Source organism: Mustela putorius, unplaced genomic scaffold (assembly GCF_011764305.1).
Source record: "Mustela putorius furo isolate JIRA1106 unplaced genomic scaffold, ASM1176430v1.1 tig00001059_pilon_pilon_pilon, whole genome shotgun sequence".
Classification (NCBI taxonomy): domain Eukaryota; kingdom Metazoa; phylum Chordata; class Mammalia; order Carnivora; family Mustelidae; genus Mustela; species Mustela putorius.
Window position 1 is genome coordinate 2,849,296 of NW_025421553.1, and position 23,027 is coordinate 2,872,322.

General features: G+C 45.9%; 1 protein-coding gene across 4 annotated transcripts in view; it reads left to right on the forward strand.

Moving 5' to 3' along the window:
• The window catches only part of MCC (MCC regulator of WNT signaling pathway), a 433,071-nt gene that overhangs the window by 252,220 nt on the left and 157,824 nt on the right, over positions 1–23,027 (forward strand). The window contains exon 1 of one of the 4 annotated variants that reach the window (XM_045087130.1): positions 12,496–15,041. The exons of the other annotated variants lie outside the window; for them this stretch is intronic. Coding sequence (XP_044943065.1) covers positions 14,862–15,041 — 180 coding nt within the window. The 5' untranslated portion in view covers positions 12,496–14,861. Of the gene's footprint in view, positions 1–12,495; positions 15,042–23,027 lie in introns of those variants that run through there. 4 annotated transcript variants of the gene reach the window in all.

Sequence of the window (23,027 nt, forward strand, 5' to 3'; positions counted from 1 at the left end):
AAGTTATAGTGACAGTAGTCCACAGTTCAGTCGTACAAATAAAAATAAGTCAGTAACTCAGCGTGGTGATCTTGTAGAGGGTACCAAGATAAAGTGTTTTGTGCCCACATTGGAGAATATAGGCCTTGGCAGCCTTGACTGATGTAGGGGCACAAGGCTAATGGGAGGGTGGGCTTTGCATTTGTTTTAATGTGAGGACTTTCCTAGAGTGACAGCTGTTGACCCCATAGTCACGACTGGGCCTTCCCCAAAGCTTGGACGAACCATGTTCTTGCCTTAGGACTGAGATGATCTCTTCCTGGATGAAGCCTTCTTCTGAAGCCTCCAGGCAAGTTTGTCCATTCAGTAAAGAGCCACCTGCTTTTTTCAGGCACTGTGCTAAGGACAAAGGTGTAAGGCTAAACAAGTCCTAGCTCCTGTCCTGGGATTATCAAGAGACTACTCTACACAAGGTTCTAGTCCCCTTAAGTGGTTTGACCTCTGACAGAGGCAACAGGTATGCTAGCAAACATTTGCGCTTGGTATAGGTTCTACAGCAGATTTTATAGAGCTTAAAGGAGAAGCATAAACTTAGAGGCCTGGGGACAGCTAGCCGAGTGAAGGGTGGGGGCGGGAGGGGGCCAGGAATCATGTTCTGGTGAGGGTGAAGGGTTTGTGTCCCAAGTCCCAGTGGCAGGGAGGAGCATGGTGATTTGGGGGTACTACGAGTGTTTCAGTGTGGCTCAACCAGGTGCCAGGTGGGACATAGGGAGACAGGAGGGGTTTCAAAGAGTGACTGATTTTTTTTTTTTTTAAAGATTTTATTTATTTATTTGACACAGAGAGAGATCACAAGTAGACAGAGAGGCAGGCAGAGAGAGGGAGAGAGAGGGAAGCAGGCTCCCTGCTGAGCAGAGAGCCTGATGCGGGACTCTATCCCAGGGACCTGAGATCATGACCTGAGCTGAAAGCAGAGGTTTAACCCACTAAGCCACCCAGGTGCCCCGAGTGACTGATGTTTTTAAGGGCCTGCATTGAAGGAGCGGTCTGAAAGAGGTGCCTGGCCGCGTGGCACAGATGAGGATGAGCGAAGGAGAAGGAACCAGCAGCAGTCTGACATGATCTGGAGAGAGTGACTGCTGAGCTGAGTGTTGAGTTGGGCCGTGGACGTTGTGCAGAATTTAGATGCTGGGGTTGAGACAGGTGGAGGGACTGACAAAATGGGGGGAGGCAAGGCACAGACCTGGTTTGCTGCTGGATCTCCCGGATCTCGTATGCATTTCTGTTCTAGGGCACGTCACACTGTACTTTAAGTGTTTCCTTTTGAGGCTGTCAAGTTGGACCGGAGCTATTCAGGGACGTTGCCGCCGGGGCATCCAGCATGAGAGGGCAACACGAGTGTGCAAGGGGACTCTGTTAACGGCCCCAGATTGAACAGAAAGTTCTTTGGATGGAACGGACTGGAGGGGAGCCATGAGCACAGAGGACTGAGCTTCGGGTGGGTTCTCCCCATCCCCCACTCCCCATCCCCCACTCTGTCCTTTGTGGGCTTTTGAAAGAGGCCTGAGGGAACCTCAGGTCTTGGCCACAACCCACATTTGGCACTTCTCAGGGCTGCTTGGTGTGTGGCTTTGTGCTTTTGTGCATTCACACCACCGGGCTTGGCCTTGTGTTTAGAGTTGAGAAGAGGGAGACAGGCTGGGAGGAGGGAGGCGGAGAGACAAGACCTCCGCAAAAGCTGCCAGTCCCCCACATTCCCACTTGGCTGCCTGGCTCCCTTGTGCTGTGTTCTGTGCCTGGAAGGCACTTGGGGAGTGGAGGGAAATGAATGATGCCTCCCCTGTGGACAAGCTTCAGCTCCCAGCAGGACCCGGGATTAGCTGGTGAGTCCTCTTCCAGGCAGGGGAGCCTCTGCTGAGGGACTTAAAGGACTTTGAGTGAGGAGGGGACCAAGGGGGAGTGGCCGGGCCACAGCAAGAGTGTGTGTGAAAGACAGCACATGTCCGGAATTAGAAACAAGACTTACTCTGTCATCCGGCAGCTTGAGGACACGTAGGCCCAGTGATGGCTCCCACCCACCCCTCTGTGCCCCGGGAAGGACCTTCGGCCATCTCTCTCTCTCTCTCTCTCTCTCATGTTTTGACATGAGACTGTCAAGACCACGGGCAACTTGTTGGTCTAGCTAGCCTGTCCTTCGTTACGGGTCTGTGGGTTCTTTGGGTTACATTATTGTTCTCCTTATGACCCAGTATTATTGGGGCACTGCTGGCTGCAAGCTGCCCGAGGGGCCATGGTAGTTGTAAGCCTTTCCCAAAAGCTGGGGACATGGAGGCCATGAGGCACTATGTGTCGCACCCCATCCACAGAGGTACCCGATGTTGTCCACTCTGCCTTGCAAGCCACCTGTGGCACCACCTAACTCTTAGGGCCGAGCTTCCATTCTGTTTCCTTTCGCACTGGCTCATGGTCTCCTCTCTCATCAGCCGGCTAACCCTAGCTCCCAAGGACTCTGATTTTTCTCCTTTTTTTTCCTAGACCCATGAGTCTGCTTTCGCAGGAAGATGAGGGAGGTGTGGGGCAGTCATTAGGAAGCAGAAACCTGAGGAAAAAGTGGCAGATCAGAGCAGCGATGACCCCGCACACGACAGTAGCCATTTCGATTCCTGCCGTCTCCTAGAAAACAGTTTTGGTTAGGTTATTCTAAAATACAGCTCAGGGACTCTTTGCACTGGGAAGCAAGCGTCGCAGAGTAGAATTCTAAAATGCAGAGAAACAAGTAGGCTTTGGAAGGAAGGAGGCACACAGCAAACAGAGAAATGAAAGATGAAAATGATTGCCTAAGTCAAAGATGAAGACAAATCAGACCCGAATGAGGAAGGGAGAGGAAAGCTTGGAGCAAGATTGTTTGTTTGTTTGTTTGCCTATTCATTCAGCAACAGTTAGAGCAGACGGCCACCGTAGAAATTGTGCAATCTGGAAAGTACAAGAATGTCCCCCTCGGAGCCCCATGCATGCAGGAACTGCGTTTTGTCTAGTTTTGCGTTCTGTGCCTGGATTTCCGCACTTTGGCATTCAGCATGTGTCTGTGCACGACTAGTAGGAGGAACAGGTTTTTGGTGGAAGGGGCTGGGAGTTGAGAGCATGAAATTCCAAGTGGGGATACACGTTCCCTGTACTGCTGGAGATTTTGCGTTTGAATAATGGCAAAGGAAAAAAGAAAAAAGATGGTTCTGTTTAGAGGTTTCCATTTTGGTTGTGTATGTCTAACAATGGCATGCTAACGTAGCAAAGCTGTCTGCAGTGTGGGATTTTTTTGTTTTTGTTTTTGTTTTAAAAGATCATGCTACATGTGGCAGCTGAATGCTTTCCAAGAATGGTATGAAACCTTCTCTCAGGCCTGCCCTGGAGAGGAGTCAGGTCATAGAGCTCTGTCTGATGGTGGCTGTCAGCAGCAAATGTCCATGGGGAAGATATCTAGGGATTTAAGATTAGGGAGAAGGAAATGTGTACTTTGCTGCTTGGCCAAGAAGGGGTCTGGCTTTTCTGGCCTTTTAGCATTAGGTATGTGTGTATTGCCCCCCCCCATTATATATATTATAATATAGATTATAATATATATGTATATATATGAATTGATAAAGATCTATAATGATATATATATGAATTGATAAAGATATAAAAAGATAAAGATATATATAGATTTGTGACTTGATAAAGATTGATTATATGTGTAATTTATGTACCAACATAATTATATTTACTAATGTATTCTTATTGAGAGCTCTAGTGGGGTGTTAGTTATCAAATACTGGTTTTTAAATGCCAGGCGTTAGTAAAGAGCACTTCACTAAGCTGTCAGTATAGATTCTTGCTAGAATCATTTGGAATCTTACAGAATCTTAGGGACATTGTCTTAGAGAAGCCGTATAGAAATAAGAAAATTGTAGATACTTTTCTTTTTCAGGTTTAGGTTCTGATTTTTTAAAAAAGATTTTATTTATTTGAGAGAGAGAGTGAGATGGAGAGAGAGAGATTGGGAGAGCATGAATGGGCAGAGGGAGAGGGAGAAGCAGGCTCCTAACTGAGCAGGGAGCCCTATACAGGACTCAATCACAGGACCCCAGGATCGTGACCTGAGCTGAAAGCAGACGTTTAACCAACTGAGCCACTCAGACCCCCCCTTAGGTTCTGATTTTAATGAAAATCCATTGTAGGGGCGCCTGGTGGCTCAGTGGGTTAAGCCGCTGCCTTCGGCTCAGGTCATGATCTCAGGGTCCTGGGATCAAGCCCCGCATCAGGCTCTCTGCTCAGCAGGGAGTCTGCTTCCTCCTCTTTCTCTGCCAAATAAATAAAATCTTTAAAAAAAATTTAAAAAATCCGTTGTAGTATGCAGTTTTTACTTTTCAAGCATGTATCACACATAGCTACTCCCATTTTTCATGATTTTAACAATGTTAGTTTTTACAATAGGTTCGTTTCTAATGCAGTGTCTTCATTTAGGTGTGCTACAAACTGCCCTCTAAGCCAGTTGGGTTATCTTTAATTAAGTGGGGTTTTGGGTGGCAGTCCCTAAGCTCCGGCAGTCGAGGAAGGTGAGGGATAAAAGTCTGATTCCTCCTTCATGTCCTGAGCTTGAGTGCGGACTCCTCCCAGCCCCGCTACGAATGCAGGTGCCTCATCGCAGAAGTAGGCATGGGACAGCCTCCTCGCCCACCCTCTGAACTTTCAGAGGCCCTGACAGTACCTTCCCTTCAAAGTTACTGTGAAGCAAATGTGACTTTTCCGGGGTATGTGTGTGTGTGTGTGTGTGTGTGTGTAATCCTGCTGACCTAGTCAGGATCTGACAACGAGAAGCCTCCAAGCCAGTGGCTGTATGAGGGACTGTTCCAGAATTGAGAGGTGGGCTCCGTGACACGGGGCAGGGCTGGCTTGTCAGATGCCCCTCGCTCGTTTATCCCCTGGTGGAGTGCCTTACTGTACTTCTGGCGCATTCACGTAGCTCAAACACATAGCTACACATAACTTCCCTGCTGGGAAATCTTTCCTGACCTCTAAGCTAATGGATCAAGCCTTCGGTGTTGACAGAGAGGTGAGGAGCTGAAAGTAGCCACCTCTGGAGTGATACCTTGCGATGAGCGACTTGGAAACGTTAGCCTCACATGTCTGGAGTACGGGAGTATGCGTGCCCGGTTAGGGGGGCTTCCAGCCCCTGAGGGGCAGATGAAAACTAACACGTCCCCAGCCTCGGGTCTGTGCTAGACTACACTAAATTAGTGTTCCTGTAGTTCTTCCCTCCCTGGAAATTAATCTCGTTTTTCAGAGAGCTTCCCTAGTACTAGTCAACCTTGATTTCTCCTCCCTGTGTTCACTCAGGTCAGGTCTGTCTTCTTCTTGCCCATGTAGTTGGGGTCATGGGCCCCCGGAGACCTTGTTGGCTTTGACCTCAGGGAATGCCACCTTCAGATTCCTCGCCACACCTGGCTTCCTAGTTCCCAAGGCCTTTCTCATTCCCAGCCGCAGTGAGTCAGGGTACATGGGTTCTTCAGATGCACTAGCTGGCTTGGGCTCAGTAGAGGTTTGATGTGTATGTTGCGTGGGGGTGTGTGCGTTCATCTTCTCTTCTTTGCATTCCAGACTGGAATAGAAGGTTTATGATGAGGGCCTCACATACGTTTTCTGAGCTACTCTCCCCTCATTTAGCAGAGCACCACACTCTAACAGGTGCTGGATGAATAGGTTTTTTTTTTTCTTTTCTTTTCTTTTTTTTAAGATTTTATTTAAAGATTTTATTTATTGATTTGACAGAGAGAGACACAGCAGGAGCAGGAACACAAGCAGGGGGAGTGGGTGAGGGAGAAGCAGACTCCCCGCCGAGCATGGAGCCCAATGCAGGGCTTGATCCCAGGATCCTGGGGCCAGGATCCAAGCTGAAGGGAGACGTCCAATGACTGAGCCACCCAGGTGCCCCCGGATGGATACTTAAGAGAGAGAACTGGGGAAGAGGAGAGATGATATGGGGAAATTATGGGAAGGTATATTTAGATGCCCTCTAATCCCTGGTCAGAGTTACTTGTCTAGGGGAAAAAATGTCCTATTTTGCTGTTGATGGCTTAACACTTCCCTCTTTCCAGCCACAGCTTTGTCCCCTCATTCCCTGCCCTATCTTATCCCTCTGTTAATGCTAACGTGTGTGCTATCAGGGTCTACTGAATGGATTAGGTGATTGTGGTGGGTGCAGGGAAAAGAGGAAAAAAACCAGACACTCAACCATCAGGTGGAGACTGTATCTTAGAAATCTTTGTAAGTTTCTCATTTTGTTTCCAGTATAGTTAACATAGTGTTACTTTAGTTTCAGGTGTATAAAATAGTGATTCAGTAATTCTGTACATGCCTCAATGCTCATCATGATAAGTGCACTCTTAATCCCCTTCACCTGATTCACCCCCCGCCCTCTGGTAACCATCTGTTTTCTAGAGTTAAGAGTCTGTTTCCGGGTTTGTCTCTCCGTCTCATTCTTTTTCCTTTGCTTTGTTTCTTAAATTCCAGATATAAATGAAATCATACGGTATTTGTCTTTTTCTGACGGACACATTTCACTTAGCATTGCACTTTCTAGATCCATCCATGTTGTTGCAAATGGTAAGATTTCTCTCTTTTTATGGCTGAGTAATACTCCATTATATATCTGTATCTATCTATCTATCTACCTATTATATACCTTCATTATCTGTTGAACACTTGGGCTGCTTCCATTTTTTTTTTTTAATTTTACTTATTTATTTGACAGATCACAAGTAGGCCGAGAGGCAGGCAGAGAGAGAAGCAGGCAGAGAGAGGAAGGGAAGCAGGCTCCCTGCTGAGCAGAGAGCCCCATGTGGGGCTCAATCCCAGGACCCCAGGATCATGATCTGAGCCAAATGCAGAGGCTTAACCCACTGAGCCACCCAGGCGCCCCTGCTTCCATCATTTGACTCTTGGGAATAATACTGCTATACACACAGGGTGCAGGTATCCTTTTGAATTAGAGTTTTTGTATGTTTTGGGTAAATGCCCAGTAGTGCAATTACTATTTTTAATTCTATTTTTAATTGTTAATTAAATTATATTTTTTAATTTTCTATTTTTAATTTTTTGAGGAGCCTCCATACTGTTTTCCTCAGTGGCTGCACTCGTCTGCATTCCCACCAATAGTGTATGAGGGTTCCTTTTCCTCCACATTCTCACCAACACTTGTCTGTGGTTTTGAATCTAGCCATTCTGGCTAGTGTGCGGTGATATCTCATTGTGGTATTGTTTTGTTTTTCCCAATGATGAGTGATGTTAAGCATTTTTTCACGTGCCCATTGGCTATCTGTTTGTCTTCTTGGGAGAAATGTCTCTTCATGTCCTCTGCCCATTTTTAAATTGGATTATTGGGTTTTTTGGGTGTTGAGTTTTGTCAGTTCTTTATATATTTTTGGTACTTAACCCTTTATCAAATATGTTGTTTGCAAATAATATTTTTCCATTCAGTTAGTTGTCTTTTAGTTTTATTGATTGTTTCCTTTGCTGTGCAGAAACATTTTATTTTGATGTAGTTTACTTTTGCTTTTATTTCCCTTGTCTCAGGAAACCTGTCTAGAAAAATGTTACAGCAGCCAATGTCAGAGAAAGTGCTGCCTGTGCTTTCTTCTAGGATTATTACAATTTCAGGTTTCACATTTAGGTCCTTAATCCATTTCAAGTTTATTTTTGTGTATGGTGTGAGAAAGTGGTCAGTTTTTGTTTTTTGTTTTGTTTTGTTTTGCTTTTTTATGTAGCTGACCAGTTTTCCCAACACCATTTGTTGAAGAGACTGTCTTTTTCCCATTGGATAGTCATTCCTCCTTTGTCAAAGATTAGCTGACCATATAATTGAAGGTTTATTTCTGAGTTTATTGTTCCACTGATCTTTGTGTCTCTTTTTATGCCAGTACCATACTGTTTTGATTACTACAATTTTGTAATATAACTTGAAGCCTGGAATTGTGATGCCTTCAGTTTTGTTTTTCTTTTTCAAGATTGCTTTGGGTATCTGGGGTCTTTAATGGTTCCATATAAATTTTAGGGTTGTTTGTTCTAGTTCTGTGAAAAATGTTGGTATTCTATCTTACAAATGTTATCACTGTTGACAGATGGCTCTAAGTATGCACACCATTTTTATAGCAAAAATGAATTAGCCTCTAGACACATTCATTTACAAATTTAACAAAAACATTATCCGCTTTTCCCCATTTCTATGTGTGTGTTTACGCCCGCGCACGTGCCAGACTTGGTTTTCGTCTGCCACGCACCACTACCCCCGTTGAAGAGTGGGTAAGATGAATAAAGGATCCTAACAAAAAACGATATCCCAGGAACTAGATTATTCCATACAAGACTAGCTGTGGAAAAAGAGTGTTAGTAGATTGGCTGACACCAGGAGTTAGAGTCGAATGTTTGAAAGCAGCTCCTTTCCTATTCTGAGTGCAGTGGTGACCTTGAATGGAGAAAAAAAAAAAAAAACATACCTAGCTTTTTGCTTGACAACTTAATATATAAAACTCTTTCCCAGAAGAAATTTCTGTGCTGGGCTTTTATATTAAAATTATTGCAGCCATAAAGGTAGGCATGTACCAAAAGCCTAAAGGAAATCAGGATAGGTCTAAAATAACTGTGTATATTTTGTCATCCTTTTGTTTTCTTTGTAGTCTTTATGGGCTCTGTTTGGAGGAACCTGGTGGAATTGCCTTAGACACACTCTGGTGTTTTCTTGTGTTGCCTTGGCAGAGCACGGCTGATTGGGAGCCACTGATATATGACAATTGGGAACAATAACATTGTGGGAATGAATATAATTTTTGAACTTTATTTCCTCTACTTCTGAGGCATTTTAATAAGTTTGTTCTTTATGACTTTAGGTAAACATGTCAAGTATTCCCTAAAATCTGAATGAGTTCTGTATGCATGAATTAATGAATGTCTTAGAACATCAGTCTTGAGATGTAAGAGCCTGTCGAGGAAAATCCAGACCCTCAACACAGAAAATAATCTGTCGGATATACAGCTTCCGTAAAAATTCTGGTTATAAGAGAGGATTTTTAAGGAAGGTATCTTAACAGGCAGCTTATATCAATCCACTTCTTGAAATATTTTAGGATCTGTCCTGGGATAAAATTAGATCACTACAGGATGTGGCTGTACAGTGCCTCACTTAACCCCTCACAGAATGACTTTAGAATCTGACCTCAGATTTCGGCCTCTGAATTTTATAGTGCGTTGCATTAAACAAGAGCATTAGGAAACGCATATCTGCAGTTTGTGGCCATGTTGTTAGTGACATTGTGTTTGGGTAATACCGTGAGGATCTTTAGAATCCTTCAGGCAAGAGATAGATCTTTAAAGAATTGCATCTTTTAAGAAACGGGTATTTTTGCTTTTTAATGTGGTACTCTTGTTACCTAAAGTTTCTATGACTTCCTCTTTGTCTCAGTTTCCAATAAGCTTAAAAGGCAAGTGTTCTCTTCATGGAAATTATATTTGTTATGGTTTAAAAAAACTTGTGGGTCTTTTTTTTTTTTCCATTCAGTTTTTTCACCTCACATTTCAGATTAGAATGAAAACTCTTTTCCTATCTTCAAGAATCTAGTGGAAGAAAGTCGAAAAGATCATTATCCAAAGGACTTGGTCCCTCATTGTTTTTTTTCTTTAAAGATTTTATTTATTTATTTGACAGAGAGAGATCACAGTAGGCAGAGAGGCAGGCAGAGAGAGAGAGAGAGGAGGAAGCAGGCTCCCCGCTGAGCAGAGAGCCTGATGCGGGGCTCCATCCCAGGACCCCGGGATCATGACCTGAGGTCATGAGGCAGAGGCTTAACCCACTGAGCCACCCAGGCACCCCCCTCATTTTTTTTTTTATACAGGGCAGCAGCCTGAGACAGATGAGAACCATCTGGAGGGCAGGTATTAATAGCTTCTGGGCATTCTCGAAAGGTGATAGTTTTTCCTTCTGCATAAGATTAAGGAACTTTGTAGAAAGGAGTCAGTCGTGTCCATTGTGATAAAGGACAGAAAGATAGATGCCAACTTCCTTACTCCTCAAGTTGGCTATGCAAAAGATTGATATGAATTATCCAGCTTATGAATTCTCATATTTTGTGACTTTGTTTTATCTTTAGTAGCAGAGCTTTTTTCTTAAAGTTCACAGGCTAGCCCATTTTGGCCATATCTTTGCTTCATCCACATGAATATACCTTTGGACACACCAGGAGCAGGAGAGTCGAAAGGTGTAAAGGGAGAGGAAGAGAAAATCGTAGTACAAAGTGGAAAGTGTGGGATTCTTATCTGTGTTACCTTCAGTGGGCAAACATGGCCTATGAGCAAGCATTTGGCCAGGTGGATTCTCTCCTTCAAATGAAAGGTGAAGTTTAACCATGATGGAAATCCCAATCACCTCAGGCCACACCTTTGCTATAGAGTAGGGTCCGCCTTCAGCTGCTGACCACTCAAATGTGGAGCTGCGGTGGAGGGAGGCATTCTTTAAATTGCTAGTAGAAGTCATTTTGCTGAGGTTCTCTTTATAGGTGTCTTATCTCTTAAGCTGTTACCCCTGGCTCAGATCAGAATAGACCACAGCTATGCCTCATTTCACCCAGTAGGTATAACTCTGAAAAGTTGTGAGTGTAACTCTTCTGAAGGAGCTCATATTTTAAGTATTCTAGGAAAACCCTTTATTCAAGGGAGCCCTGCTGAGAATCATTTCGGAAAGCGCTTGTGCTCACGGTAGGCACTGGATAACAACATGGATAGACAGATGAAAAGAAGGCTCCCTTTTGTACACACAACCCTCCCATCAGAGCCATTGTCTACGATTCAGTTTCTCCAGAAACTCTTGTCTCCCAGACCAAGTACAAGTGTCACTGGGCTCTGCTCCAGTAATGACCTTGATAGGATTCTATCGTTGTCGTACTGGTTGATGGTAATTAAAACAGGGTATACTTCCTGAATGCTTACCATGAACCGGGCACCGTACTAAACATCTTTCATCTGCTAGCTCCTTTGATCCTTGAGGCAGTCCTATGAGATGAGGAAACCACAGTTTAAAAACATTTGGCTGTGGCTTGCCTGGTTCACATAGCTAGTAAATCGTGGAGTCAGCTTTCAAATGTGAGGCTAACCCCAAAGATTCTAACCCATGAGGACATGTCTCTGCTACCTGTGTGTGTGTGTGTCCACTAAACACCGGTTCCCTGAAAACCTGAGCTCTGCTCTGCCCACCTTTGTCCCCCCATGCCTGCTGTATAATAGGATCCTGAAGTGGATGAATGGAGAAGGAAGGGCCAAGGTTGGGGTCAGAGGGCTTGGGTCCAACTCTGGTTCCAACATCAGATACATCATTTAACCTCCCTAGAGCACTACATAGGCAGCAAATAATCCCTCCCCTGCCTGTATCACAGAGCTGTTGTGAAGGTCATGTGACAGCTTATGGAAACCATAAGGTGCTATATAGGAAGGATTCATAGTCTAATTACCTAGTTTACCTATTTTTTAAAAAGTTATTTATTAGAAAGAGAATGGGGGGGGGGCAAAGGGAGAGGGAGAAGCAGGCTTCTTCCCTGAGCTGGGAGCCTGACTTGGGACTCAGTCCCAGATCTCTGGGATCATGACCTGAGCCGAAGGCAGGCGCTTAACCGACTGAGTCACCCAGGAGCCTGCAATGTACCTACTTTATCGGTTCAAAACAATTCAAGGCTAGGGTTCCTTGGAGCACTTGAAATATTTAAATATTTGGAAAATAAGGAAAGGAGAAGGAACAAAGATTCTTTTATCAAGTCAGGAGGAGAAAATATTCTGACAGTATGTATATGCATATTGGCAAGTGGGTAAACCATATGGTTCCAATTAGGTGACTAGAAAAATCCCAGGTTAGTGGAGTAGACACCTGGTGGGGAGTCTGGGGTACAGGGTGCTCAGTGGAGCTTGGATGCCACCTTTCCCAAGCCTCAGTTTCCCTATCTGTACAGTGAGATACTTGGTTTGAATGACGCCAGGCTCCAGTGATTCGTCATTCGAAGCTTGCGTAGCTACAGCAATCCTGCAGGACTTGGGTGTCTAGGGCAATCAGGCAATACTGAGGCAGCAGACTGATAGTCTGCTGCCAGCTTCTGGTCTTTCTCCAGGCTGGCAAAGGGCCGGATTGACCCTCACCAGCTAGGGCAACGGAGAGGACCGTCCCTGTGGTAGCCTTCTGGTGTCTTGTAGAACGCTGCTGGATTCCATAGCGGGACTGTGCCACGTCAACTGAGATTCCTCATGAACCCCTTTAGCCCTATGCCAGTGGTCTTATTTGGGAGAATGTTCTAGTCCCTGCCTCCCCTCCCCAATAACCCGAGTCCATCTATTTGAAACTATTCGATTTCCCTTACTTAAAGCAAATACTTTTTTTTTTCTTAGTATACAATATGAAAATGTTCTCGAAGACTTTCTTTCAACTTAGAACTATTTATACTCTAAAAACTTAGCGTTTTCAAGACCGATAAGAATGCGCCCTGTGATAGCATCTTGGTTTTGTAATATTTATTTTCGAGTGCATTGTTTAAAGCTTTGTGTTGACACTGGCAGGTACACAGAACGGGAATGACAATCCACATTTTACAAATGGCCTAAAAGGGGAAGGAAAGCACACAAGGGACAGGGGGAGCTGGGACTCAGGCTTTGTCTTCTTTATCCTGTTTAATCCACCTTCTGGATGACACAAAGCCACATTCAGGGCCGGACCGTGCAGGGTCCAGTTCAGTTCCCCGAAGGAAGCAAGCAGGGCAGGTCAAGCTCTCGAGATAGCTGGGGAGAGGAAGCCTTGCACGTCAGACTCCTTGCACACAGGCCTGGGGCTGCTGAAGGTTCTGGGTCTCCAGCCCCCCTCTTCGGACTGGTAGGGCTGCTCTTCTCACTACACCATTGACGTCCATTCAGCACTTCCCATAAAAGCTTCGGGCAGTGCCTTCCTCTCACCAGCATAAAACACATCAAGTCTTAGGGATTCCTTGAGGAAAATGCTAGTAAAGCAGGAATCAAGAGAAAGGGGAAAGAAAGAAAAGACTAAGACCAGCACTTGGATGGGCTGCCTCCTTAACGAAGAGTGGGAAGCTATCCTCGTGATGGGAACCCCGCCTGCTTTGTCCCTAAAGCCCTCAGCCAGCCCCCAGACTCTCTGCTTCTGCCTTGTCACACCTTTAGGGGAAGGTTACCGACATTTCCACTTTTTCCTGCTAAGTATTTGTGTATTTTTCCTGTTATTGCATATTTGCCTTTATCAGTTGCTATATATGTAATACTTCCAAATGGGTTCGGTTCCGTTTTCTAAATTAATCCACCTTGAATTCAAGATCTCCTGTGTGACAAAATGCAAAAGGCATTATGATCAGAAAGTAGTTGGGATTTGCCTGCCTTCTGGTAATCATTGCCAGACAGAAGGCAAGCACCTTTGGAATGTGATCTCCCCTTCATTTCTCCTGGGTTCTTGATGGCAGTGCTCCCTTCTCCTGTTTTTCCTGCATGGAGGGGCTGTCTGTGCTGTTCACAGTGGCGCTCTCCCCACCTGGCCTCGCTCCCCCGTGGGGTTCGCCACGGCACCCTCAGAACTGCCCAGCTGGTTGGAACATAGACTTCCAAGAAGCTTCAAGTATTTGCATAGTAAAAGTGAATTTTTATTTGGTGCCTGTTTTTTATTTGAGTGTATTTCTGAGGGAAAAGGGTTGAATTTTGAGTAGCTATCATCACAGTTTGAAAAGGAAACACCTTTGTGTTCAAGATCCATAAGTAGAGATTCTCTGAGGAAGAGAATTCTGTGTGTGCACAGGGCTTCCTCTGCTGAGCCGGCTTCATAACTTAACACCGAATGCTGGAAAAATCCTTGATGACGACTTTATGTACGGCCTCGCATTCTTGTTCTTACACGTAATGCTGATGAGACTGTTCTTCTAAAATCTCAAGACTGCCTCTCCAGGCACGTAGGTGAGTGGTTCTCTGGGAACACCCAGCAATCTCCCTGACAGTTCGTGGGCTTTGGACTCATCCCTCTTATTTATCTTATCTGCTCAGAAAGGCTATGGAGAGAGACCGGCGTTCTTCTCTGCCAGCCATCAGATTGTAAAAACAGGATAAAAATCTCTGGAAAAGATGAGGAAGTAGAGAAGTTGGGTCTGTACTCTGGTTTTCTCACACCTTCTGTCGGGTTTGAGAGACTGTACACCCGTCAAGGAACAGGGTAGACTAGATTGGCTAGGAACCCATCTTAGTAATTGGATTAGCCCTCCTGCTCAGTCTGGATAAACACGAGAATGAAATGCCATGTAGCCTTGCCTTGGCTCTACTGGCAAAGAAATCTGACAGCAAAAACCATACATCTGGTATTTTCAAGCCCACCGTCCCCTGGCATTTCCTGTGCAGCCTTTATTTGTAATCTTTTGGTTCGGTGGCCATGAAGATGTATGTTGCAGTGATACTCTACATCATGGTTGTGTTTTCTGGACCCCAGGAACGATTCTTACCGCTGCTTCTGTGTAAAACCCAGCCTCCCCTTCTCATCCCGGTGGCTTGGACGGCACGTGGTGGTGTGGTTGAATATTGGTGGCCGGGTTGCTTTGTTAAAGCCACAAACTTTGGGAAGTGAAATCATCACACCGAGCGATCTGGCTTCTGTCGACTCTTCTGTAAATAGTACGCGCCGGGGGAGTATTCTCTGGCCCCCGGGGAAGGTCAGCAAAGTGGTTGTGAGACAGAGTAATCTGGTGTGGGTCCTGCTGAAAGCTCTTATTGATACGGGATTAGTCTCGGTGGAGACAACGCGCTGTCACGTGGACATCGCTGTGATTGAGAGGAGTGAGATGGGAGACCAGTGGGGGGAAGGGGACGCTGCTGAGTCACTGAGTTCGTTGAAAGGCTACCGCACAGGCGGGCAGCAAGACCAACGCCTGGACCGTGCCACCACTGCACCGACGCCCCTGGGTGGCTTTAGACTCAGACTCCGCTCCACACCAGGCAGGAGGACCACAGTGCTTGACAGGGTAGGAACCCGAGAAGCGCATCTCTCTCTCTCTCTCTCTCTCTCTGGGGCCTGTAGACCTGTCACACAGCCCAGAGCCCCCCTGGGCAGATTCATGGAGGGGGGTGTGGAAGGGCAACATCCCAGCCCGGAATGCACAAGCTCAGCCTCTGGTCCTTCCTGAGCGCAGACTTCTCCGTGCAGATGCCAAGGAGGCTGGCCACCAGAAGATTTCCTGCCTTGGTGGCTCAAAAGTTCCGAAAGGGAAAAGAGGAAGTTGTGTCTGTGTTACGAGTAGCCAGCAGTCAGAAATACTATTTCTCCAGCTGGGGCATAATTTAAAGTGCCATTTACACTCGGCAGGGAGCAGGCGTCACTGGTGGGGGTGGGAGGAACAGGACTGAGACTGTTAAGTCCCTGTTCTGTCATGGGTGCCCTCCAGTTTGTGGGACGCTTCTGCACTAACTAGAGAAAAAGTACAAAAATGGCAAACTTTCGTCTGCATCGGGGCTGGGGGCGGGGGGATGTGGAGGCTGTTTGGGGTGGGGCAGTGGGGACAGAAGTCATGGTCTAACAAAACTATGTCTCACTCTCTAAGAAAGGAGGCTGGTTTTCTGGTCTTTGCCTCCAGTTTTGTTCGCAGCCTTCCTCTGGTGTGTGTGAGTGTGTGGCTCCTGCTGATGGACAAGGCGGGCGTGTTTTTGTGTCCCCACCACATACATTGTAGGTATATCTGAATGACTGCTCATAAACAAACACGTCTAAAAGGAACTATTAGAAATGAGTCTGGAGACCAGTTGTATGTGTACGTCGTCAATAAGGACTGAAAATTGGTGGTGGCTGGAGAACACTGTTCAAAGTAAATTCGGAATGATGGAATGTCCCACTCTCCGTTATGAATCCTGGAAAATTGATTTTGGCAAATCTTGATTAAAATGGCTGCTTGGACGAGGGGAGTGCCTTTTTTTTTTTTTTTTTTTTAAAGATTTTATTTATTTATTTGACAGAGAGAGGGAACATAAGCAGGGCAGTGCGAGAGGGAGAAGCAGTCTTCCCCCTGAGCAGGGAGCCTGTGTGGGGCTGGATCCCGGGACCCTGGGATCATGACCTGAGCCCAAGGCAGATGCTCAAAGACTGAGTCACCCAGGTGGCCCCGCCGCCTTTTCTTCTGGTAAGAAACCATCTCTCCCTGAAGCTCCCCGTGCATTCGGGTAGAAGATAGGGGTTACTTTATTTTTTGAACTTCTTCACTGCCCTCCCCTTCTCTCCCATTTGCAAAGCTGAGCATTGAGTTCTATTCATCTCAAGTGGTTCTGAGGTGTCTCAGGCAAGGAAGGCAGACAGCAGATGTTTGCTGGCTTTGGTGAATGGGGGATATTAGTAACAGAGGAGAGCGGTTGTGCAGGGTAGGGGAAGAAGGAAAGCTTGTTTTCATGCAAGAAAAGGTTGCTGTTTAATTGGTTGTGTTGGCAGCCAGTAGGGATTGGGAAGGAAAAAGAGCAAAGATGAAGAGAACGGGGTGTTGGTGGTGGTGGTGTGGGGGGGGGTCATTTCTTGCTCCTCTCATCTCTTTCCTGGCTGGCTTGAGTATAGCTTGTCTGGCGTGTTGCTTGGATGACCCGTCAGGAAACCACTTCATTCCTGGCTCCCCTGGTCTCAATTAGCTTGAGTGTTAAAAACTTGCTTGGTTTAATCTGTCCCTCTAGCAGAATAAGACTTTCCCTTTTTAAAGAGAAAGGAATGTGTGTCTTGGGCATTAATGAACTTCTATTAAACTCACCTTCCTGCATAATTAAATTACTTACTTTGAAGTAAAGGAGCACCTCAAAATTAAGCGTTGAAGTATGATCCAGAACACGTTTAAATCGTTCTTTCAAATTTTAATAGAAGTTCAAAAAAGGAGAATGTCAAAAGAAAGCATCAACTCTGATATGGAAGAAGTTTGTTTAACAACACTCATAACTGGGAAGAAAAAGCCTAGTTGGTTCTTGAATTTTGTAAGTCCCTGAGGAGCTGTAGATGAGGCTTCATCTGACTTGGGGGCCTTGGTTTATGGAGGTGCAGGAGGCTCGATTGCAGTGGGCCAGTCATTTCTAACTCTAGATTTGAGCATATGTGATGGCAGATTAATTTTAGAGGGATAGATCAGAAGCTTTTCCCCATGTGAAATAGTTCAAAATAAGAATTTAAACATTTGTTTGAGAGAGAGCACGTGTGCGTGGGGGAAAGGGCAGAGGGAGAGGGAAAGAGAGAATCCCAAGCAGACTCCCCACTGAGCATGGAGCCTGGCTCCTCGGTTCGATCTCACGATCTTCAGATCATGACCTGAGCTGAGGTCACGAGTGGGAGGCTTAACTGGCTGAGCTACCCAAAATGAGAATGTAAATGTTTGATCTCATTCTGTCATATTCCAGGTAACCTGAAGTTTATCCGGTGCAGAAAATTAACCTTGCATGTGCTGCATGGTCAAGTTTGTTTGTATTGAAGAAATGCAAATACATGCAAAGATTTAGCCTGACAAAAGGTTCTCTCCCTCTCTTGGTTTTATGGATGATGATACTAGTTCCCTACCAGCTAAGGGGTCTACAGATCTCACCCCTGGACATACCCAGATAGCTGTGGGGTGCTGTCTAGCTTCAAACCCCTTCACTGTATGTCTCTGACATTCTTCTGTGTTTCTGGGAATTGACGCTCTTGCTTACAAGGTTGGCTAGATTTTATTTATTTATTTTTTTAAAGATTTTCATTATTTGAGACAGAGAATGAGTGAGTATGGTGGGGAAGGGTAGAGGCAGAGGGAGAGGGAGAAGCAGGTTCCCCGCTGAGCAGGTAGCCCGACTCAGGGCTCGATCCCAGGGCCACGAGACAGTGACCTGAGCGCTTAACCAACTGAGCCATACAGGTGCTCCCCCCCGCCCCCACTTTCTTTCATTTCTTAAGTTTTATCCAATATCACTATATACTAAAATAAGGAGCTTTCTGTGTCAGTTCAGTCTGCTGTATAGACCCAGAGTCTACTCTGACAAAGCAGATCTGAGAAGTTGAAGATGGAAGAGCATTTCTCGAAGTTGAACCACCAAGTGGCGGCGTGGCAAGGAGTCCTGTTAGCCCTCCCTTGTACAGGCTTCCGCCTTCTAGTGGCGAGGGGAATCTGTGGAGACGTAGGGATGTGTTCTTACCGCAACACTTGGTCCCTCTGTGAAGCTATCATCTGGAGGCACGGCTGCCCTCCTGCACGTTCCTCGGGATGGCTTTCTTCAAACAGTATCTATATTGTTGCCACCAAGGCTTCACTTGTATGAGATCATCTTTCCTTCATGAGTTCAGGTTCATGGTGTTTATTACCCACAGTCTGTGCACTGATGGTGACATCCCATCTCCCTTTTATTCTTTCCTAGTGGGTTTGAAACCCCTTGTGTTAATTTATTGCCTTCCACTCTAGCTAGGTTTTAAGTTTTACCCAAGGGTCTTTCTCCACTTCCTAAATTGCACATTAAAACTTGTTCACCTTGTCCGTTTGTCTTTGCAAAATTTCTCTTCACCTGAGGTCAGGAGGTATCTTTACTCCCCTGTTGCGGGGGCCGGGAGGGGGGGTGTCCTTACACTAGTGCCTTATATAGTGTCCAAAAACTAAAAACCCTGTTTTGCGTTGTCACATATGTTGTTAGAATCCATGTCCACTTTATCTTTAAAAATTCATGACCTTCACCTGGAGGAAGCCAAGAAAATACTCCCTTGGGTTTCAAGACTGCCCTCAGAAAGTCCGGGAAGTTTTAATGGTTGTTCCTGTGTAAGAAAACAGATGGGGACAGGAGAGGAGAGGGTGGGCTCAGTGTTGGCAAGTGGTTGCATCCTTCTCTGGACTGTTGGTCATTTTCTTCAGGAAGTCTGCACCTTTGGGGTTCCTGATCTCATCTGTGGGGGTCTCCAGTTCCCTCCTCCTAGTATTCCCCTGGAGTAGCCCTGAGACCCTCATGTGACCCCAGATGCCTGTGACTCAAGTTAGATAACGGGTGTTTTCAAGAACTTGAAAGCTACAAACCTTTCTGCTGGAGGAAATACACACATGCTTCATCTGTGTCCAGTTTCAGGGGATTCAGCATATCCCAATCAAGGTATGGGAACTCCGGGTGAAGGTTCCCAGGCATAAGCCATGCACACGTTGCTTTGAAACTTGGCAATTTCTTTTCACTAAAGTCTCTATTACAGATTGTTCTGCACGCTGTGTGGTTTCGTTTATTATGTACAGGTGGCCTCGGTGCACAGAATTGGGTTAATCATGGTTCAGGTCACCCTCATTACTGGTCCACACAGGGCCCTTTTCTGTCACTTCTATTTCTGTATAACAGCTAACGCTGTGAGTCCATCCCCAGCCGAGGGATGAGAGTGTGGCCTAATTTACCTCCACCTGCTCAGTCCCGCCTACCCAAGCCAGTGTTGCCTCTCTCCATAATCATAAACCAATTATTGCCTTGCTTTTATCAGAAATAATTTTGTCACATCTATGCATTTCTAAAGGGCCAGCTGGGATACGGTTTCAGTTCTTAAGTCCTCTCAAAACACCTGTAAGTTTTCCAAGGTTCTTAAATTTAATATGCTGGGTATATTTTAACATTTGAAATAATTTAAATATTTAAGTATGGTTTTTCTAAAGATATCTGAGCACCTACCAGGTGTTAGGTACCGAATGGCAGGGGAAGGTGGACGTAAAATGACAGATCTGCTGTCACACAGCTCAGGAAGAAGATGCCAGGACCCCTTATGCTCAAATAATTATACCAACAGAGACACAAATGGAACCACCTTCTACGGGCGATTCCATTTCTGTACATAGCAGGAGACCTGTTTTAAGTCAGATGTATACATATGGTGAGCAAGGAAACCTACAGTGCCCCCGCTTCCCGTGGATCTGAATTCGTATCTGCTTTCGGCGCGGCCAGCAGCCGCTCCTTCGTCCTCACACCTGTGCTGTACCACCAGCTCACATGTCTTCATCTTCTCCACACATGACTCTCCTTCCCCTCTTTCCACCTAGGTTTATGGCAGGCAGCAGAGTGTGGGACAAAAACCACAGCCCTCGGTGTCCGTGACCCTGGGTTCAAGTCCTGACTTAGGTGCTCTGTGACCCTGAGCAGATTACTTAATGCCTTCCCATCTCTTTCTTTGAGGGCAAAGGAATGATACTAATAACTCCCTCATAAAGTACTATGAGGATTGAATGAAAATAAATGCACTGTATTTCATTTAGCTCTTAAAACAAAGAACGTGCTTAGTACAAAGTACACAGTAAGTTCTCAATATCTGAGGCCATTTCTAATTGTTTTGGGACTGCCATGGCCTGAGAAATAGCAGGAGGCCAAAATGATGAAAGAGATGGGCTCTGTCACCCATAGTCAGAGACCGCAAACTTCCTGCATGCTGGAACGGGCCTAATAAGAGCTTCTTTTATTTTTATTTTCATTTTTATTTTTAAAGAGTTTATTTATTTGACAGACCGAGATCACAAGTAGGCAGAGGCAGGCAGAGGGGGGAGGGGAAAGCAGGCTCCCCGCTGAGCAGAGAGCCCTATGCAGGGCTCCATCCCAGGACCCTGAGAGTATGACCCGAGTTGAAGGCAGCGGCTTAACCCACTGAGCCACCCAGGTGCCCCCAAGAGCTTCTTTTAAGGAAAAGGAGGCCAGTCCCAGCGTCCTCCAGCCCAGGGCACCCCTTCTCATTTCACAAAGTCTGAAGTCCTGTCTCCACAGTATCGTCCTGTATTGCCATCTCCTGTTCCTGTTCCTACACAGGCATGTTGTGTGTCCAGAAGTTGGGCACAGGCTTTCTGAGGGTAGAGACTGTGTCTTTCTTTCTTTCTTAAGACATTTATTTATTTATTTGATAGAGATCACAAGTAGGCAGAGAGGCAGGCAGAGAGAGAGGAAGGTAAGCAGGCTCCCTGCTGAACAGAGAGCCCGATGCAGGGCTTGATCTCAGGACCCTGGGATCATGACCTGAGCCGAAGGCAGAGGCTTTAACCCACTGAGCCACCCAGGCGCCCCGAGACTGTGTCTTTCATTGTCAGTGGCACTCTTCATAAATAATCACAAAGAAAATCAATCACATATGTTGTGGCGGGACATCTGGGTGGCTCAGCTGGTTTAGCATCTGCCTTCAGCTCAGGTCATGATCCCAGAGTCCTGAGATCCATCCGGCATCATGCTCCTTGCTCAGGAGAGAGCCTGCTTCTCCCCCTGCATGCTGCTCCTCCCTGCTTGTGCTCTCTCTTTCTCTGACAAATAAATAAAATCTTAAAAAAAAAAAAAAATCAATGGAGGTTCTAAACCACCAGCCCCACCATACTTCTATTTGTCCACAGATTTTTTTTTAAGTTATAACATTGGTAAATAACCCTTTCACATCAAAATATTTTGCTGAAAACTCCAGGTTTTTGGATTTTTTTACAGAATTGTCTAGCAATACATGGTCTGCCTTCCCACCCGGCTGTGAGCGCTGGTGTTGAGAAGCACAAGCCCAGTGGTAAGCAGGGTATGCCCTTTCCAGTTTGTCATGGACCCCACGGTTCCCTAATGCTCAGCTAGCCTGCATCCCTTGTGTCTGAAGACCTCCTGGGCCCTGGAGTTTGTCACCCCATCCCCAGTGTATCATGAGAGCCTGCTACTCGGTGTGAGGGTCAGTCATTGATTCTGCTGCTTCTAGGACCTGGCCCTGGGTCCTGGGGCGGGGCAAGGGAGATGGGAATGGAGAGCGGGTCTGGATGATGTGTGTCTCTACTAGGTATGTCCGCAGTCAGACAGGTGGTTCGTGTGCGGGCGTGACTGCCATGGCGACGATGTGTGCCCAGTGAGTAGTGAAAGACAGAACTGAACGGAGGGGGCATGTGCTTCTGCCGGAGCTGGTTATGGGGTGGGGGGGTGTGGTCTCAGGAAGGAGACCAGGCTCTTTAAGGATAATATTTCAATGTCTAGAGGAGAAAATGGCCTTCTCTCTGGAGGGAGCGACATACGTAGGAAAAAAAACCGCTGTGACTTGACCAGTTGGACCCACACATGGAGGAGCAGAGGGAGCTGGAAAAGGGGGGGGGGGTCTGATGAGTGACCTTGAAGTCCAGACTGTGGCACTTGGAAATAGGCGCTAGGGAAAAATGCCAAACATTTTTGAGGAGAATATTGTGATGAAAGGGATGTGAGGAATGAACCTTCTTTTGAGTTGTCAGCAAACAAAGGTGACATTTGTCACTTCACGCCCTGGGGTTTACAAAATGAGTTCTCCAGATGCTGGTTCATTTCTCTCAAGTGCTATTTCTGGAGCTGGTGCTGCTGTCACCAGGTGTGACCCGGGGTACCTGCAAACGGGGTAGGAGTGACAGGTGGATCCTCAGGTGTGGGTAACGGGGAAAGACAGGAATAGCTCATAAAACATGATTTCAGAGAAAATGAAATATTCTCTAAGCTTTGGTTATCCTTCTTAGGAAAAAAAAATGAGAATAGGAATTCTTAGGTGGATAGCCTTCATGGAAGTAAATCCTGGTTGGTCTATAGACCTCGGTATACAAGTTAGCCCCACAGACAGATGGAAATGCACGTGTCCTGGTGACTGGAGAGCAGGAACTCTGGGCGAGGGGCTCCAAAGCTGTGAGAAGCAGAATTTGCTCTTACTTGACGCATCTCTGCAGCCTTTGAACTTGTAGCAATGAGTAAAATACACACCGATACAGGATTTGACAACAGACCTGTTGCTTTTACGGAAAGAATTTAACAAGCTAGGGAGAACATTTCCAACAAATACCCATCACCAGCCTCACAAAGCTTAATACAGTAAAAACATTCTGGTAGGCTGAATAATATGCACCCCACTAACGATGTCCACAACCTAATCTCTAGAATTTGGGAATGTGACCTTACAGTGTAAAAGGGACTTGGCATATGTGATTAAGTATCTTGAGATGGGGATGGCTGGGTGACTCAGTCAGTTGAACATCTGCTTTTAGCTGAGGTCATGATTCCAG